Below are 20,217 nucleotides of genomic sequence, written 5' to 3'. Positions count from 1 at the left end.
AAGGTTGGGTTCCTGCAAGCCTCTGGTCACACAGTTTCATTAACTGATCAATACATAACATTGATTAATATGTGTTTCTGTTTAAAGATGCCTTATTTAATATGTATATTGTTGATTTATTAACAATGAAGTTTCAGCTGACAGCACTATGATTCATGTCTGAATGAGGCTTATCTAACACAGTATTTTCTCCATAAGGTACATCAAGGCCCTCCTGCATTTAGAAATACTTGACAACACTTTGGCACTACACTTGGGGCCATTTTAAACAGAGAAATTGTCAACAAAAGGAACAAAAATGCAAAATATATGGCATTACATGGACTGCAAAAAGGACATGTTTATAGTATGAGACCTGAAACAAGAAGAGAGAATGTCCCCTTGTTCAACCTCAGCTGGAAACTCGCAGTTGGGCAACTCAAATTCCCTCCTTATGCCATACATAAATGAACGTGAAAGCACTGTATTGATTTGGGGGTTACAAATAAATTTAGCGAGTAGGCAGATCTGAAAATATGAAATCCAGGAAAAATGAGGACCGAATGTACTAAGCCATGCTATCGTGGCCCAACGAACACTGGATAAAACACGGTGTGTCGGAGCCTAGGTGTGGATGGCAAAATTAACCAACAGTTAATACGTCACTTTTGTAAATTAGCTTCCCAGTCCAACAGGTTTTTAAGGTGGCATAATTAATTGGCCAGTAATTCTGACATGGCTTTACAGGCTCTAATTTGACAAAACAGCAATTAAAGCTTATTGTTCAATTAAATACAATTATCCAATAAACTTTTTAAAGCATACAAAGAATAGCAAATACAACTCATCTGAAGCAAAAGTACATGAATTTTATACTTTATATAGCCATCATAAAGGTTTTAAGCATAAGTTTTCCTTAACATATGCAGTTGGCAAACATTTGACTAAAATAATTGGGTCAATACCCTTAAAAAGTTTTAAAACTAAAAAAATTTTTTTGTTTTCCTTCAAATATTTTAATTAACTTTGCAACTGAGTTTGAGGGAGCAATGGTACCACCAATGAAGAATAAAGTACAGTTATTTAACTACTTCTGAAAATTTTCATTTTTCCATGAAAAAGTTCACATCTTATGACAACTTTTCAGTATCCTTTATAAGCCACAAGGAACCTGCAACATATAGACATAGTTTACCCCAAAATTATATTCATTCACTTTGATTTTTCATACAGTATTTTACTAATAATGACTTTTATCTCTTTCACTTCTTAAAAGGACATCAAAGAGAAAATTTCACACTAATGGAATTGTGGTTTTTATTTACATAACTGACAAATGCAAATCCTTTCCTATAAAAAAACAGTACTAAAACAGGGGTCACCTTTCAGACCTAGGACCCAGTAAGACCTTGTACAGTACACAGCTTCCCTTCCCAGGGTGCATAACAATCAGTTTAACAGGGAAAATGAGAAATATGATCCACAAAGTGACTTTAGTTCAACTGAAGTCTGGGAAAGGGAATTTGTGAAGCATGAAGAAAGTCTAAGAACAGCTGGTAATCCTGAGACTTCAAGGGAAGAACAATATGGGAAAGAGGGCTGGAGTGTTTTCTTTTGATCAGGGGAGAAAAGGGGATGGATGTAGGGAAGATTCACTGAAAGCAGAAACAAAAGCATATGAAAGTGCAATTAAATTTAATTAAAACATAAAGAAACAGACTGTCACAGGCTTTCCCTTAATCTTAGAAGTAGTAGGGCCATTACTTCAAATTGATTACAAGAAAGAATAACAGCTAGCATTCCTATATGCCAAACTGTTCTATGCCTTTCACACAAATGTCTTACCTTCTGAGATGGGTACTATCAGGGTAAGTAACTAGCCTAAGGCTCAGGGCTCATAAGCAGTAGAAGCGGGATTCAGCTCAGATGTGAGGTGGCTCTAGGACCTGAGACTAACCTATAAGCCCATAATTCAAACCAATTATTACACTTTTTTTTAATGACATTTTAGTGTCTCTATCCTGAAGCATATAGAGTACCAGACTTATCTACTTGTGAATTCTCTAAAACATGTTTTAAAAAATGGATAAATTAGAAGCTTGTTATAAAAAACTAAAATTTGTGAAGTCCTCTCTCTCAAGTAGGTTGTTTTAACAACTTTATTTACAGATAATTAAAAGGATAGTCTTTATCCAAGTTCCTGTCCAAATTAAGAAAGCAAGAATTACTCTGTGCGTGTGTGTGTGTGTGTGTGTGTGTGTGTATGCAAAGCACTTCGGTACTTAGTAATCCTAAAGAGTAGCTATAAGAGGTATCTTTAAAGGTATCTTGTTTTTTATTTTTATTTTTTTAAAATTCTTACAAACATCAGCCAACAGTTTCTCTGTGTGCTTATGCTATGCGCTGCTTCATGATTTAATTCATTAAATAGCAGGATGAGACAGCTCAGCAGCAATTCCTAAGATTAGAGAAACTCTTGACATATTAAATGTCCCCGGATGAGTGTCCTGGTAGATCTACATGGCCATCTCCTTGATCAGACTTGACCATCAAGTCTAGACTAAGAAGCACTGCATGTGAACTTCTGTGGCCAAGCCCTGGGATGGATTGCTGGGTCTTCTACTTTTTCGCCTTTCCCACCCCCTGCCGCCTCGACAAGATTAAAGCTGCATGCTACAGAGGTATCTTCTTCATATCAATTGATCCAGGAGTAAATCAACCCTGGGCATCTGGCCCACTTAGTTTTAGTTTGGGACACTTATGAAGATATCTAGTTTTGTATTAAATATAAAACATACTAAAGAAGGAAGCTTCAAGAAGTTTCAAGGTAGCCATTGGGCAATCAGACCAGCTGGTCTTCATGAAAAAATGATTACAGTCACTCTATCTGCTCATGTTAACCAGCAGTAATACCTAGACTTCATCTACTAACTCAAACCACAGCATCTCAGTCTGCTATACTTCCAATGAAGTGTAGCCAAAACTATAATACTTTAGTGGTTAATTTTATGTGTCAGTTTGGCTAGGCTATAGTACTGAGTTATTTAATCAAATACTAGTGTGGGTGTTGCTGTGACAGTATTTTGTAGATGTGGTCTGACATCTACAATCAGTTGGCTTTAAAGTACAGGGTATTACCCTCAATAATATGGAAGTCTCGTTTAATCAGCTGAAGTCCTTAAGAGCAAAATCTGAGGTTTCCAGTAGAAGAAAGAATTCTGCCTCAGGACTGTAGCATTAACTCCTGCTTGAGTTTCCAGCCTGCCAACCTGCCCTACATATTTCAGACTTGCCAGCCCCACAATCATGTGAGCCAATTCCTTAAAATAAACCTCTTTATATATATTCTATTGGTCTTATTTCTCTGGAGAACGCTAACTTCTTATTGCTAGTCACATAACAATGTCTACCATATGTTTCAATTCCATAAAAATAAAAACTGCTATTGAAAAATGTTTGGAGAGTAGGACTTTCAAAATCTGAGAAGAGGGATCAACTGTGAGTTTTTCCCTTTATAATTGTTAATATGAACAGGTACTTAAACTAATAATCATTAAAATGAGGGGATTATCATAAAATAAAGTACATCATTTAAAAATAAAGAACTGAACAATCCTCATTAGAAAAATAAACAATAAGCAAAGAACTTGAAGGCACTTCATAAAAGTAGCCAGCAAATCATGTAAAAATACCCAACCTCACTTGAAATCAAAGAAATACAAATATAATTACATTGAGACATCATTTTCAAGCTTATCAGATTAGTGAAGATCTGAAAAGTAATACTTGTACTAGACCATGGTGAAACAGATACACACACTGTTGATGGACCTGTGAAATGGCACAATTGCTCTAGGAGATAATGTGGTACTATATATTCAAGATCTTTTAAAATGTCCACAGTTTTCTACTCACTAGTTATACCTTTACAACTCTATTTTTTTGGGAAAACAATAAAAAATGTAAAGATTTATTTTTAAAAAGTTGTTACAGAATTATCTTCAGTAGTTTGAAATTAGAAACCACTTATACAGGGAAATGGATAAATAAATTATGGCATATTCATACAATAGAATAGTATATGTATAACCACTTCAAATACAGGCAGTTTTTGCTTTGCATGGTAGTACAGGACTGAAAAAAAATGTGCAAGCTGAAACCATGTAAAGTGATTTTAATCAATGGGAAAAACTAATTTATTCTACGACATTTAGGAATTTTTGTCAGAACACTGAAAACTCTTTTACTATCAGTTATACATGCTCAGTGAAATGAAAAAAAGAGTAAAACTATCAATAGTATTTATTTAGTACACTGTAATTTAAAACATTAAGAATTAAAGTGTTTTATTTCTTTGTAAAAAACTTATGAAGAGTCATTTGAACAGTGCTTGTCTTCTTTGTAAGGCATATAACGTATGATGCACAGTATCTTCTTTGCTTTGGAAAATTGTCATATGCCTTTTTAAGTTTGGATCAGCTTCCAACATTTATCCTTTGTGCTTTCAGTGTCATGCAATATCATCTCTGAGAGCTCTTTTATTTTATTTTTTTAACATCTTTATTGGAGTATAATTGCTTTACAATAGTGTGTTAGCTTCTGCTTTATAACAAAGTGAATCAGTTATACATATACATATGGCCCCATATCTCTTCCCTCGTGCGTCTCCCTCCCTCCCACCCTCCCTATCCCACCCCTCTAGGTGGTCACAAAGCACCGAGCTGATCTCCCTGTGCTATGTGGCTGCTTCCCACTAGCTAGCTATTTTATGTTTGGTAGTGTATATAAGTCCAAGCTTTTTGCTGGCATCACTTCCTCTGGGACATCTTTATCCTTTTCATCACAACCATTTTCCTCATTTATGCTGATAAGTTTATCTTCACTAAGTTACTTTGGCTACACATCTAGAGTCTCTCCAACCAGCTGGTTCTTCTATAATTCCTCTGAGGTTCTATATGAATCCCACTTCCAGCATTATCACTATTTATTTCTTTACTGCATTCTCATCCTTGTTGGCCAATTCCTTCTTTCGATGACCCATTTTTGTAAACTGTCATGTGGGTTTATCACTGGATCAAGGAGGCAACACAATGGCATGTTTTGTTGTATGTGCATGAACTAAGATGCACAGTGACCGGTCACCAACACTTTTCAATGCCGTGACTGGTTATGATGTGCATCTGTTATTTATGTAGTGTTTTGTGAATTGAGGAGTTAGCAGCAGTTTGTATTTTATGCAGCTACTCACAGTTAATACACCATGGTAATGGAATTCTGAATTGTGCTGAACTGGGAGACTCATGTTATATAACCGAACTGTGGTAACTGAAATTTGTGCATATTGGAACATGCGAGAGGGGGCTGCCTGTATTTTATGTAGTTCTAATGTTATGGGGAAATTACTATGATATAATTAGTGACCGCTGATACAAGAAAAAAAAGATACACGGTTAAAGTCTCTGAGTAAGCTGGATCTTGACTATATAAAAATGCATAGAAAAAGACTGGAAAGAAATGTTATTTCAACAGTATTTACTTAGTGCCTACCATGTGCCAAGAACTGTTCTAGGTGCTGGGGACATCAATGAACAAAGTGGACAAAAATCCATGTCTTTAAGAAACTTCCAGTCTAAAAGAGGAGGGGTGATGAGAACACATAATAATAAGATAAGATAAAGCAAAATATACAGCATGTCAGAGGTAAGATAATGCTTTGAAGAAAAAGCAGAGAAGGGGGATTGGGAGTGATGAGAACTGGACACATTATTCAAGATGGTAGTCCGTGAAGGCTTCACTGAAAAATGACATCTGGGTGAAGAGCTGAGGGGTTAAGGAGTGAAGCCTGCCAAAATCTGGGGAAAAGCAAGCAGAAAAAATAGTACCTGCAAAGCCCTCAGGCAAGCACTGGCTGAGGAAGCTGTGGCTGCAGCAAGGTCAGCAGGAAGCGGAGGAGAGAACAGCGATGACACCAAAGGAGAAAACAGGGTATGGGTGAAGTTGGTTAAGAAGAGTGCCACAGACTGGCTTATATTTTATCATGATCTCTACTGAATGGTGACCAGGTACTGTTTTGATTATAGTTCTATTGTGAAGGTAGGATCACAGAACTTGCTGATGGATTGGGTTTGGGATATGGAAGAGAAAGAAGACTGATTCCAGGAATTTTGGCGTGAGCAAGAATGGCATGACCAGTAACTGATATGAGGGAGACTTATGGGTTGGTCAGACTGGAGGGGAAGACCAGGATCTTAGTTTTGGAGCTGTTAACTTTGAGATACTTATTAGGCAAGGAAATAGAGATGTCAATTAGGCAACTGGATAGACAAGTTCCGGCCCAAGGTCTAGAAAGATATTTATTTGAGAGTTGAAAGTGAGTAAGTCTGATGATACCACCAAGGGAGTAAGCGTAGAGATAAAAGAAATTGTTGTCCATGGCTTCAGCCACCCATCTGTCAGAAGTCTAGGAGATGAGGAACATATACTACTTGTCAGAAACAGGGTTAAGTAAGAAGTTAATTTAAAAACAATTAAAAAAACTCAAGTTACCATATGACCCAGCATTTCTACTCCTAAGTATGTACCTAGAATGAAGTGAAAACATATGTCCACATGAAAACCTGTACACAAATGTTCACAGCAGCATTATTCACAATTATCAAAAACTAGAAACAGGGGCTTCCCTGGTGGCGCAGTGGTTGGGAGTCTGCCTGCCGGTGCAGGGGACATGGGTTCGTGCCCCGGTCCGGGAGGATCCCACATGCTGCGGAGAGGCTGGGCCCGTGAGCCATGGCCGCTGAGCCTGCGCGTCCAGGGCCTGTGCTCCACGGCGGGGGAGGCCACGGCAGTGAGAGGCCCACGTGCCACACACACACACACAAAAAAACTAGAAACAACCCCAAATGTCTATTCACTGATAAATGGATAAACTGTGGTATATCCATATAGTAAAATATTATTTGGCCATAAAAAGAATGGAGTACTAATATGTGCTACAACACAGGTGAACCTTGAAAACATTATAAGTGAGGGAAGCCAGTCACAAAAGAACATACTGTATGACTCTATTTACATGAAATGTCCAGAACAGACAAATCTATAGAGACAAAAGGTAGATTTGTGCTTGCTTAACACTGAACAGGTTGGGGGAAATGAGAAATGACTACTCATCAGTACAGAATTTCTTTCAGGGGCAATGAAAATGTTCTAAAATTGTGTGCTGATGGCTACACAACTTTGTGAATATATTAAAAACCACTGAATGTACACTTTAAGTGGGTGACTTGCATGATAGGTGAATTATATCTCAATAAAGCTGCTGCAATAACCAAAACCAAAAACAAAAACAAACAAACAACTCCAAAACTAAAACTGGAGAATTCACAAAACAGAACTGGTTACTCTTGCATCCTTTATTGATGCTCACCCCAAATCTAAACCTTCTCTTCCATGCATTATGATAGTAAACTTACAAAGTAAAAGTTAACTGTAGAAAATCTACAGAGATAAACAAAATACATAAAGAAGAAAATTAAAAATCATCCATAAATCCACATACTTTCAAACTTCAGGTTTGAAATCATTTTCCCCCCTGCTTATTTACATTTATTTTGGTCAAAACACACTTGAAACCATACGGTATAGTTGTATATCCTTTTTGTTTCACACATTACATGGTGTTCTTCAAAAACATGTTCTTTATATGCCTGTATTACATTATATGGCTATACCACAACTTTTTTTTTTTTTTTTTTTTTGGATCACAGGCCCAGCCGCTCCGCGGCATGTGGGATCTTCTCGGACCGGGGCATGAACCCGTGTCCCCTGCATTGGCAGGCTGACTCTCAACCACTGCACCACCAGGGAAGCCCCCACAACATATTTATTCTTTTAATTTTAAGGCATTTAAAAAGTTTCTATGATTACTATTACAAATAGCCCTTTACCCGAACCTCTGAATAACTCTATTTGATAAGAACAACTTTCTAGAAATGGAATTACTTTGTTAAAATATGTGAATATTTTTAACTCTTAAAATACTGCCTTCCAGAAGAGCTGTATTTATCCTGTCATCAACAGTGCACGGGGACCCAGTTTACCACAAACTGAACTAGTTCTTGTCAGTTTAAAATTTTTTCCAGTGTGTATGTAAAAATACTACCTCATTTAATTTGGGACTTACTGCTTATTAGTGATAAACTTATTTTCACACTGACATCTTTTGTAAACTGCCAAGTTACACCCTTCTTTGCCCTTCTGGGATATCAGTCATTTTCCTACGGTTTTACTTTGAGAGTGCTTTTATGTATTCCTCCTTTTATTACCAATAACATTTTGTATTTTCAGTTTGATGATGGTGGCTTTGACTTACCAAAGTCAAAATATTGATGTAAATGACTCAGTTTTTCCCTTTATGAATTTTTTCTGAAAAAAGAAAATCTTTCCCCAAACTGGTAAGAAAAATGGTCACCAAGATTTCCTTCTAATAGTTTTTGCTTTTTATGTACTCTTCTTTGCAACATTTACTGAGTATTTAGCACGTGAATGAATGTACTATGTTAATAGCTTTATATCTACTAGCTCACTTAATCCTCATAATCACCCTACTAGAGGTTTTTTATCTTTCTCATTACTTCATAATGAAGGGGAGATTAAATTATATGACTAAGGCAACAGTTAATAAGATGTAGACAGAGATTTAAAATTAAAGCAATCCAAAGCCATATTCATTCCACTGTGTGCATATTCATATTAAGATATCTTAATAGAGCTGTGCTTTGCTGTTGGGTTCTCTTATTACATCCCCACTCCAGAAACAATAGCCAATTATTAAAGTATATAACTCCTTACTTAAGTTCAATAAATTGAAGTTCAATAGTCATTGAAGGTTAAATAAGTTCTTGTCCACGCCCTTGAATCAAATACTTTTTGTTCTATGGTTTTTTAGAATAATATTGTGGATGTCTCTAAGTGAAAGTGTAATAAGCATGCCACTTGGCTTTAGGGTGCAGACCTAACTGGTTTTATTTTGCAGAACCAGACTAAAACACATTTTATTAGCTCCACAAGACAAAAGAAAAAGATCCATGGTAACTTCCAAAAGAATCTACTGTAAGGATAAGCTTATGTTGTATTTTTAATCAATGCCCTCTCTCATTTATTTCGTTTTTCTTTTTATCATGTAGTTAAAAACTGCTCACAAACTGGTGCTTAAATGAACACACACCAGATTCTTGATAATATTCCTCCGCTCAATGAGTATTAAAAACTTCTTGTTTTACTTTGTTTAAATTGCCCTGGCTTACTTATATTATTATTGTAAGTATTCTCAAAATGCTTTTTGAAAATAGGCAAAGAATAAATAGTATTTATTACAATTAATGCTGCTCAAAGCTATGAATTCAGCAAATTACTAGGGTATAATTTTAAGTGTGTTGTTCAGCACAAAGTAAAATTATGTAGGTTGATATTATCTAAGTTGAAAAGGGCAAATTAGATGCTATACCCATATACTTTACTACAAATTGCGACCGGAACATAACATATTTTAACCCCTTATTTATAAGCTTTTCTGACAAATATCACATTAAATTTAAACAATGAATTAAGGCTAATCAAGTCAAGTAGTTGAGAGCTCGGAAAGTTATGGCTAGAACACCAGCTTTGCCAACAGACTATACATCCAACTAAATCCTGATTGCTCCTCTTCTTCCATCTCAAAGTCAATCTCAGAAGAAGATATTAATACTTGCCCATTTTATTCTGTTGATACAGCAATTAAAAGTTCACATAATTATACTCTTCATATACTGCTCTGTACATGCTAATAAAAATAAAGTACTGTTCTTACCAGTGCCTTATGGATTGGGGTTATATTTTATTTTGACTTTGATCATCCAGCTAAAATTTTGATTTATAGAATTTACTAATGGTAACCACTTCCCTATGTTCCATTTAAACTTCCAGAGTTAAACTACTAAGGGTTCTTGGCTTTGGTTCACTGTGAACCACACAGAAATTGTTCTTACCTTTACACCTTGAATGAGACCATTCATGAGGAATGTGTGCTGAGGAAATGTTTCATGCAGAACCTACAAAAAGCAAACAAACATCAAGACAAATTCAAAAACAAATTAAAGGGAATGATTTCTGCCTCTGTTAATGGCAGGCTAGGTAAACAAAATAAACCCTGGAATGAAAAAAATTTAAGTAACAATGACTTATGAAAAGGTAACAAGATCGTGAGGCAGAAATCTAAATAAAGCAGTAACCTAAAAAGGTTATGCCCAACATTCAGTTGCTTTTGCTACAAAAGCATTTGTAGCAAAAATAAACTGTTAACTTGGCTACCCCCTCAACCACCTACAATTTTAAGTATGTACTACAAGCAGCTATACAAACTCAGGTATGAACCTGCAGCCCAGCTTCATGTCACCTAGGAAGTCCAGGAAACCTCAAGCCTTAAATTTGGATTACAGTGATCCAGACTGGTAGCACCTCCAGATGTCTAGAAGAAAAATATCTAAAATCATTTCTGAAAAGGTCATCACCTAGGCTTCAAATCAACCGTATGTGTATTTTTCAAATATAATGACAAGCACACAATCAAAGGTAATCAGATACAAAAGTAAATAAGACATCATGAACAGCAACAAGCAAACAAAACTACAAAACAGAAACAGACTCTCAAAGACCTCACATTTTGGGATTACTCAACAGACTTTAAAATTAGCATGTTTACTTTGTTGCAAGATATATAAAATAAACTTGAAACTTTGTAGCAGATTAAAAGAACAAAAAGAAATTCTAGAAGAGAAAAAATGCATTAACTTTAAATTAGAAACTCAATGCTTGAAACTTTGTAGCAGATTAAAAGAACAAAAAGAAATTCTAAAAGAGAAAAAAATGCATTAATTTTAAATTAGAAACTCAATGGATATGTTTAACAAGATTAGACACAGCTTAAAGAGAATAACTGAACTGAAAAGTAGGTCAAAAGAAGTCATCCAGAATGCAGCACAGAGAGGCAAAAAGACAGAATATAAGAGAAAAAGTAAGAGACACAGAGGGTCCCATAAGAAAGTCTGACAATTAAACTTGTCCAGTAATGAGAATGAGGCAGAGACAATATTTCAGGAGCCAATGGCTGAGAATGTACTAGAACCAATGACAGACATCAATGCAGAGATTAAAGCAGCCTAACAACTTTTAAGCAGTATAAAAAGAAATCCACATTCACAATTAAAATTATAGAGAACCAAAGAAAAATTCCTATAAACAGCCAGAGAAATACAGATTGCTTTCAAAAGAACAACAGTTAGACTGTTTCATAATTGTAACAACTGAACCCAGACAAGGAGCATGCTATTCTATCATCAATATAATGAGAAAAACAAAACAAATGCCAACCTAAAATTCTATACCCAGTTAAAATGTCCTTTGAGAACAAAGGCAAATATAACATTATTGACCTAGCAAAAACTAGGTTACTAACGTACAGTAATGAGTTTACTAACTTATAGACCCCAATTAATAAAATATAAAAAATATACTTCCAGGAGAAGGAAAATAATTCAGATGTAATTAAGGTTCAAGATGCAAAACAGAATAAAGAGCAAAGAAAATGGTAAATATAAATGAACAGGGATGCTACAAAACAAAAATAATGGGTCTTGTTGGTTTTATTTTCAATTATACAGAATTAAAATACTTAATAATATTAGCATAAATGAGGTAAATGACTATAAAGTGTCAAATTCATTTACCTCATTTATGCTAATATTATCCTAGATGAGAGTAAAGATATTAATATTAGACTTCGATAAGTTTGCATGTAATGCCATGGTAACCAAAAATGACAGGAATAGAGTAGAATACTTCTAACATAATAGGAGAAAAATAAGCCTAACTATTCAATGCAAAAGAAGGCAAAAAGGAATAAAACAACAACTGAGAACTGTGGTACACAGAACAAAATAATGAGGTAACTGAATTCACACAGACTTAACACACCAGTTAAAAGGCAAAAAGTATACTACTCTAAAACCAAATTTTAGACAGAAACTGAACCACAGCATTTGGAACCACAGGATCTCTTATACATTGCTGGTAGAAATCTAAATTAGTATAATCACTTTGCAAAACAATTTAGCAAAATCTGGTTAAACTGAACTTTTGAATACCTATGATCCAGCAGTGTTTAACCACCAAAGAAAATCAAGCACGTGAACACCAGAACATGTACAAGAATGTTTATAGCAGCACTGTATAGACAATGGAACAACTGGAAACAAATGTTCACTACCAGGAGAACAGAAAAACAACTTGTGTTAAAAGTACATAATAGAAAAAAAAGCTTGAAGCCCCAGAAGACAACATGAACATTATACATGTTATATACCCTTTTTTAGAAGTTCAAAAATAGCCAGAATTAAATAACATAGATATATCTTTGTGTGTTTATATATATATAATAATGTGAGCTAGAACTAGAAAATAATCAAGTAAATGATAAATAAATTCACAATTGTGGTTGTCTTTGTGGGGGAGGCAGGGAAAGAGATAGGAAAAGAGGACACAGATAGAAATAAATTGTTGTTGGGTTATGCATGGGTTCACAGGTGTTCCAAACATCCTTAAAAATATGTTATAGGAATAAATTTTAAAAACAAAGAAGGATAAAACATAAAATAAGGGGGGATGAATGTTTCATTCCATGAGTGAAACAATGAAATCTATGTATCATGAACAAAGAGTTATGATTAATCTAATTCTATGCACCTGAAGTCCTATGAATTATAAAAAAGGGGGGCAGGATAGAGCAACTGTATTCTAACTTTAGACAGTTTATCTCCACAGGTTCTTCAAAAAATGAAATTAAAATGTATCCATAGAAAAATTACTTCCAATCTATCCCCTAACACATAATTTTTAAGGTTTAGAAAAAATTTGTCATCTAAGCTAGTGGCATTTGAACTCTACTTTCTGTACTGAAAAAACAGAAAAGTAAATGAAGGCCACCAAATATCTCAAGCAGAAAATCATCAAAGTTTTCAGAAAAATCTTCCCTAAATAACAAATTTCACAGGATACAGAAATTTTCTTTAAAGAAAAAGGAATACAATATTAGAACTGTTTAACAATTTGTCATATGTACTACCGAAATATGGTACAATAGCAAAACACCAGAGTCAGTATATTTTAAAAAAAGTTTCTCTGATCCTGGGTGTGCCAGTTATTTATCCATTGTCTCTTAGCCCCACTTTTTCCCTATTATACTCTATCAGACCAAGGCTGAGAGCTTACAGATATTTTTCAAACTCCCCTTGCCCATGGATTTCCTCAGTTTTTGCCAGTGGGAAACAATAGGGTTGGGGTAGTGCTGGTGAACACTACACCAATAACTTCAGAGCTGTCTTCATTCTGTCAAAGGGGCAGCAATGCTTCTCCTCTGCTGCCCCCAGCTTCATCCTCACCCTCCAGATCTCTGACCTCCCCTAAAACAATTCTACACTCAACATGACCCAAACATGCATTCACTTATGAAGGTGATGTAATCTAGGAATAACAGATAACCTCTTTAATTTGGCAAAACCATAGCCATGTATGAATGACAGAACTTGGATTTACTGAACTGCACATTAAAATAAAGATCTAATGGAATTTCTGGCAGTACGACAGACTGTTTCTGGGTAATAGAGCCATGATGCAGGAAGTTCTCTAAAAATTTTCATTCTGTGTTTTTTAAAAACTTTCCTACTTTTTCCTATTTAAAAAAAAGACAAAGAAATAGTAAAGTTTTATTAAACAAGTAAAACAAAACAAGTCAATAAATTTTTTTTTACAAAGCTAAGGACTAAACCTTCACAAAATAAAGCAGCTGAAAAGAGCAACATTCCAAACTTATGATAAATTCAAAAAAATTTAAAATAAAGTATATAAATAATTTTACTACGAAACACAATAACTGTTACCATAATAAAGTAAACCTAATGATAAAAAGTATATTAAATATCTCAGATAATATCAAAGCTTTCATTTTAAATATCTTTCTATACAAAAAACTTCAAGAAAGATATTACCTTTTTTCTTGAGAAGGAATACAGTAAACATAAAATACAATGGCATTTGCTTATCACTTAAAAAAAAAATTTAGAAACTTCAGAGAACTGAATTGACTTCCAGTACAATGAAGCTAATAAATATCTGTGTGTGTATATATATATTACATTCAAACATACACATACATACAGCTGTTCTTCTCCACTTCTACCTAAAGTATCACTGATATGACTGAAAAAACATGAAACTAATTTATAGCATTCACTATTTACTTGGAAGAATAGTGCAACACTTCTGGATGATATAGAGCAGATGGGAAAATGCTGACAATGAACCCTAAACGAGTTGAAGAAAACAGTCACATGTTCAGGTGAAAAAGATCTTTGAAGTAAATTTTTCAGAATCCAAGGGAAAAAAAAAAAAAAAACAGAACTGGAAGAGGAGGAAGAACATCCATAACTGAATAGGTCATTAAAAGGTTACAAAGTAAGCCCCTGGTATCTTGCTCTCAAAGCTGCTGACCTCTATATTTGTCCCCAAGATAACAATCACAAGCATAGTGCTCTGAAGTGGGGCTTCTAAGTGGGATACGTGCAGAACTGAATTGGGGGTGGGATTCAAAACTTATAGTTTCCCAGGTCACTTATGGCTGCCAAGAGTGCCACAAAGCCTTACAGTCACTTGAGAAACTACTTCAGTACTATAGAGGAAATCCCAGAGCACCCAGACTTCCAGAGCTCCTACAAGCAGTGCTTGCATTTGGTACTACAGAACAGGGATTTCCACCTGGGCTGGAGAATGACACTCTATAAGCTACCTGAGGTGTCTAGACCATGGGTGGCAAATTGGTAAAATGATATGCTTTCTGACTCATATTTTCCAAAGTGAGCTGGCTGTCATGTGTAGATTTCAGGAAATTTCACCAAACTCCATATGATTTTCTAGCATTTCATAGGAAGTCAGAAGATTTCAAAACATGGGGCCTGAACTGCCATGTCACCGACTGGCTAAGTAGATAGTGGCTGCTGCAGTAGAAAGAGCATGTATTCCACCGATAACACCAACCCATTCTCACCCCCACTTCTCACATTTACTACACTTGCGTAGCCCCAGAAGACGTTTGTTTTCACAATCCCTGACCTACCCCCTCATTTGTAAATACAAATATGTATAAAATTCAACAAAAGAATTTGAGAAAAACCACTGGAAGGCACAAAAAAGAACATAGAAAGGAAAAGATAATCTACCTCACTGCCAAATAACCAAATCATGGTAGGAAACAGAAGAAAGCTTTAAAACAAGTATAAGTGTCCTCCAAAAGATTCAAGAGTATGCCACGTGCATTAAAAACAATGTGTTACACAAGGACCAGCACCGAACAAAGCAAAACAAAACAAGTAAGGCAAGTCTTCAAGAACTGATTAGAAGATAATATAGAAAGAGGAAGAAGAGCACCAGAATGGAAATATATCAGGGTAAATCTAACTGAATACTGACTGAATAAAATATAACAATGTATTATATTGTTTAAAAATACATAATTTAGTTGCACAACAATAATGGAGGTAGAAGAGAAACACATCTCTCTCAACAGATGGCAGAACAGGTAGACAAAAACTTCAGTGATTATATAAAAGGCATCAAACATAATTAACTCAAAATAGTTAACACATATAAAACACTATTCTAACCACAAAATACTTGCTCTCTTCAGATCACATGGAACATTTATCAGAATTAACCATATACTAGAATATAAAGCAAACTTCAACAAATTTCAAAGAATCAAAACAATTCATCACAATATGTTCTCTAATAATGCAAGCTAGAAAAATCCCAAATGTTTAGAAATTAGACAATACACTTCCAATAATCCGTGATTCAAAGAAGTTATAAGAAATATTAGAAAAAAGAATGAACTAAATGCTTTGTGACCGCCTGGAGGGGTGGGATAGGGAGGGTGGGAGGGAGACGCAAAAGGGAGGGGATATGGGAACATATGTATATGTATAACTGATTAAATTTGTTATAAAGCAAAAAATAATTTAAAAAAAACATGATGAGGACATTACAAGAAAAGCAAATTACACTCCAATCTCTACTGTGCCCATAATTGCAAAGACACGAACAAAATACTAGTAAATCATATCCAGTGATAGTTTTTAAAATTATACATTTCTCATAACTAAGTGGAATTTACTACAAGAATACAAGGGTGGCTTAATATTCAAAAATCAATATAACTGACCACATTACCAGAATAAAGGGGAAAATCTAATTATCTAGTTATATGCAGAAACTTCATCTGATAAAAGTTAACACCCATTCATTTTAACAATAAGCAAAACAGGAACAGAAGGGAACTTCCTTTCTCTGATAACGAGTATCTATAAAAACAATCTACAGCAAATGTCATACTTAGTGGTGAATTTTAGAATATCATATCAGTTATGAGATAAGGAAACCCACTATGACTGCTTCTATTCAACCTTACACTGGATGTCATAATCAATACAACAAAGAAAGAAAAAGAAATAAAAATAAAAAGGATTGGAATGAGTTAAAAACTGTCATTATTCACAAAAGATATGAATGTGTAGAAAACCTACAGATAAACTATAAGGATTAATAAGTAAATCTAGCAAAATTACTAAACACAAGGTCAGGACACAAAAACAAATTGTTTTATGTACCATCAACAATTAGAAAATTAACCTTTAAAACTACATTATTTACTATAGCATCAAAACCCAAATGCCTAGGAATAAATCTCGTGAAAAATTCATGCACTGAGAAATGTAAAACATTATTCAGAGAAAGTTTTAAAGACTGGATAAAAGGAGAATATACCATGTAGATTAGAAGACTCAATAGTATAAAGATGTCAGTTCTCCCTCAATTAATCTGTAGTAGTGCAATCACCATCAAAATTCCCAGCAAGTTATTTTGTGAATATTAAAGAGCTGACTACAAAATGTATATGGATATAGAAAAGGCCTACACAGCCAAGGCAATCTTGAGGAAGAAGAACCAAGTTATGAAAGTTATATAAGATATCAAGATATTGCTATGGAAATCAACACAGCATAGTATCGACACAGGATACACACACAAATAGAATACAAAACCTAGAAACAAATCCATATGAATATGACTGCCTGCTTTATGACAAAGTTGACACATACAGTGGGGAAAGAAAGATTTTTTTAAATAAATGATGCTGGTTCAACTATATATTAATATGAACCGAAATGAATCTTGACCACTATAAAATACAGTGATTTTTTTCTAGATGTATGGTAGATCTGTGTGTGTAAAATAAACCAATAATGCTCTGGGGAAGAAGAAAGTGTCTTTAGCAAGATTTTAAGAAAGCAACCAAACATAAGAAAAACATCAGTTAACTGAACTATGTAAAGATTATGAACTACTGTTCATAAAAAGACACTATTAAGAGAGTGAAAAGGCAATCCAAGGAAAGAAAAGAAATATGATCAGATATTCACATGGCAAATAAATATACATAAAGGAGGTTAACTTCATTGATCATTAGGAGGATGCAAATTAAGGCCACACTGTACCCATCAGAATGACTAAAATGAAATACCAACTGTGGGTGAAGATGTAGAGCCTGGCTTGTTGGAGGGTAAATTGATTCAACCACTCCGGAAAACTTTTGGCAGTATATACCTAAATTGAACAAAACCCTGAAATTTTTCTCCTAGGTATGTATTACAAGAAACAAGAAAAAATGTTTACACCTTAACTGATAAGACATATACAAGAAATATCACAAAAGCAGTATTTGTAATAGGCAAACACAGTAAACCCAAATGTCCACCAACGATAGAATGGATTTCAGAGATTTGCTAAAAGGATTCACAGGACTCAGAAACTGTTATACTCACAGTTACAATTACAGCAAAAGGATATAGCTCAGAACTGCAAACTCACTATTCTTGCCTGAAGTTCAGTAGCTTAATAAATAAATGCTTCTCAGTTTGTTGTGTGCCTTTGAATTCCAGAGCACTGAAATGGTTGTGTTTGACTGTTTTGTCCAGCTTTATTAGGACAGAATTTGTTTTGACCTCCTGTCATATCAAAAGTCAAAAGTCTGACAGTAATTTTTTTTTGGGGGGGGGGAGAACTTTGCTTCCAAGACCTGTGAAACATTATGAAGTATAATGAGAGTCCCAAAAGAGAAGGAGAGAAACGGGAGCTAAAATATTAAAAAATATAATGGCCAAAAACTTCCCAAATTTGATAAAAAATATTAATCTACAGACCCCGGAAGCCAAACAAACCCCAAGTAAAAGTAACACAAAAAGGGAATTTCCTGTCAGTCCAGTGGTTAGGACTCTGAGCATTCATTGCCGAGGGCACAAGTTCAATCCCTGGTCAGGGAACTAAGGTCCCACAAACTGCGGGGCATGGCCAAAAAAAATGTAACACAGAAAGATCCACACCTAGACACATTATAGCATAGTCAAAGTGCTGAAAGACAAAGAGAAAATCTCTAAAGCGGCAAGGAAAGGAAATGAATTACCACTTACAGCAGGGACTGACAGACTTATTCCATAAAGGAACATACAGTACATAGTAAATATTTCAGGTAAGGCTGTCTGTGGTGCAACTACTCAACTCTGCCATTGTAGAACAAAAGCTGTCACATTCAATGGGCATTGTCATGGTCCAACAAAATTTTACATTTGAATTTCATATAATTGTCATGTGTCACCACATACCTTCTTTTGATATTTTCCAACCTTTTAAAAGTGTAAAAAACATTCTTAGTACACAGACCACATGAAAACACACAGTAGGCCAGATTAGGCCTGTGGACCATAGTTTGCAGACCCCTGACATCAAGTGAACAATAATACTTATTAACAGCTGACTTCCTGTCAGATACAATGGATGCCAGACAATATAATGATATATTAAATGCTGAAAAATCTATGAAAAAAACAGAATGCACACTAAATATTTTATATACCAAATTTTAAGCCGAAGAGACCCACCAACAGTTTCCTTGTATTTCCATGTCACCTCTTCTTATAACTGTATTAATTAGGTAAGTTGGAAATCAGCATTGTTCTTTTTTAAGCATTCACAAGTTTATAGATATAAAAGCATGCTACAGATTACAACATACAACACACAAAAATAGGTCAGAAATAAATACCAAACAAAGGTCACTGCGTCTAATTAACTAATACTCATGATATCATAACGGTCAGCTTGGCAAAAGAAGGCAAAGATTTAACATACTGTCATCATATATTATAGATACCTTTAGTGAATGCTACTTATTTTAATAATTACATGACACACAAGAGGGTAGGTTCTGGGTACTTTGGTCAAAACACCATTAGGAACCTGTCAAAACCATAAAAATGAGCCTGGAAAATCTTATGAATCCAGAAAGCAAACAGTGTCCATGTGACTATAGTTAGAACTTACTTCCTTTTCATGTGCAGAGCAAATCATGCCTCAAAGTGCCTGTGTATTATGCCCAAAATGCCTGACAAACAGCCCTATCCATTCCATCCACCTCAACTCCCAAGAGGAAACACTGATTAAAGCAAAGGAAGCAGAAGTGCTGGACTGTGGAGCAAATAAGGGGCTGATGAGATAGAATAGTCTGTTAAATGAAAACATATTTTGAGAGTAAGTAAGAAGGGATAGGAAAACTGAATGCGGCAAGGAAGTGTTTAAAGAGAATTCTTTGGATTATTAGATCACCATACAGAGAGAAGATGGTATAGTAGGGAATACTGAGTCCTTAAATCTCTATCAGGATTCCAGGATGGTGAGCTTATAAAAGAAAATCTGCAAATTGCAAAACTAAAATCCTTCACTCTCAAGAATATTAAGTATATCTTTATTTAAATAAGTGTTCTATTTAAATATACCTAAAGACTTTTAAATAAATTTAATCAGATTACTTTATTTATATTAAAATGAGATCAGGCCCTCTAAAAGAATGCACATTTTGACTAGAGGGTAGAATGGCAGGCAGGGATGTCAGACAAGAGAAAGGTCATTTTTATGAATGAAGAACCAATAGTACTACTAGAAGGTTAAGGTCACTGTGTAAGGCCAACTTTGTGGTTTTGCTTCAGTGTATTAGGGGTGGAGACCTTTCTGATGGTGCTTAATTAGCAAACTAAAGTTGTA

At 34.8% G+C, this 20,217-nt stretch overlaps 1 protein-coding gene across 1 annotated transcript in view; it reads right to left on the bottom strand.

Annotated features, from left to right (window-relative positions):
* The window catches only part of MFSD14B (major facilitator superfamily domain containing 14B), an 87,459-nt gene that overhangs the window by 23,818 nt on the left and 43,424 nt on the right, over positions 1-20,217 (bottom strand). The window contains exon 3 of the mRNA XM_082624259.1: positions 10,005-10,067. Within this exon, the coding sequence (XP_082480385.1) occupies positions 10,005-10,067 (63 nt within the window). The remainder of the gene's footprint in view (positions 1-10,004; positions 10,068-20,217) is intronic.

This window comes from Mesoplodon mirus, assembly GCF_964341445.2.
Source record: "Mesoplodon mirus genome assembly, chromosome: 1".
In the NCBI taxonomy this organism is placed as follows: domain Eukaryota; kingdom Metazoa; phylum Chordata; class Mammalia; order Artiodactyla; family Ziphiidae; genus Mesoplodon; species Mesoplodon mirus.
This window is presented reverse-complemented; position numbering and strand designations above follow the sequence as displayed.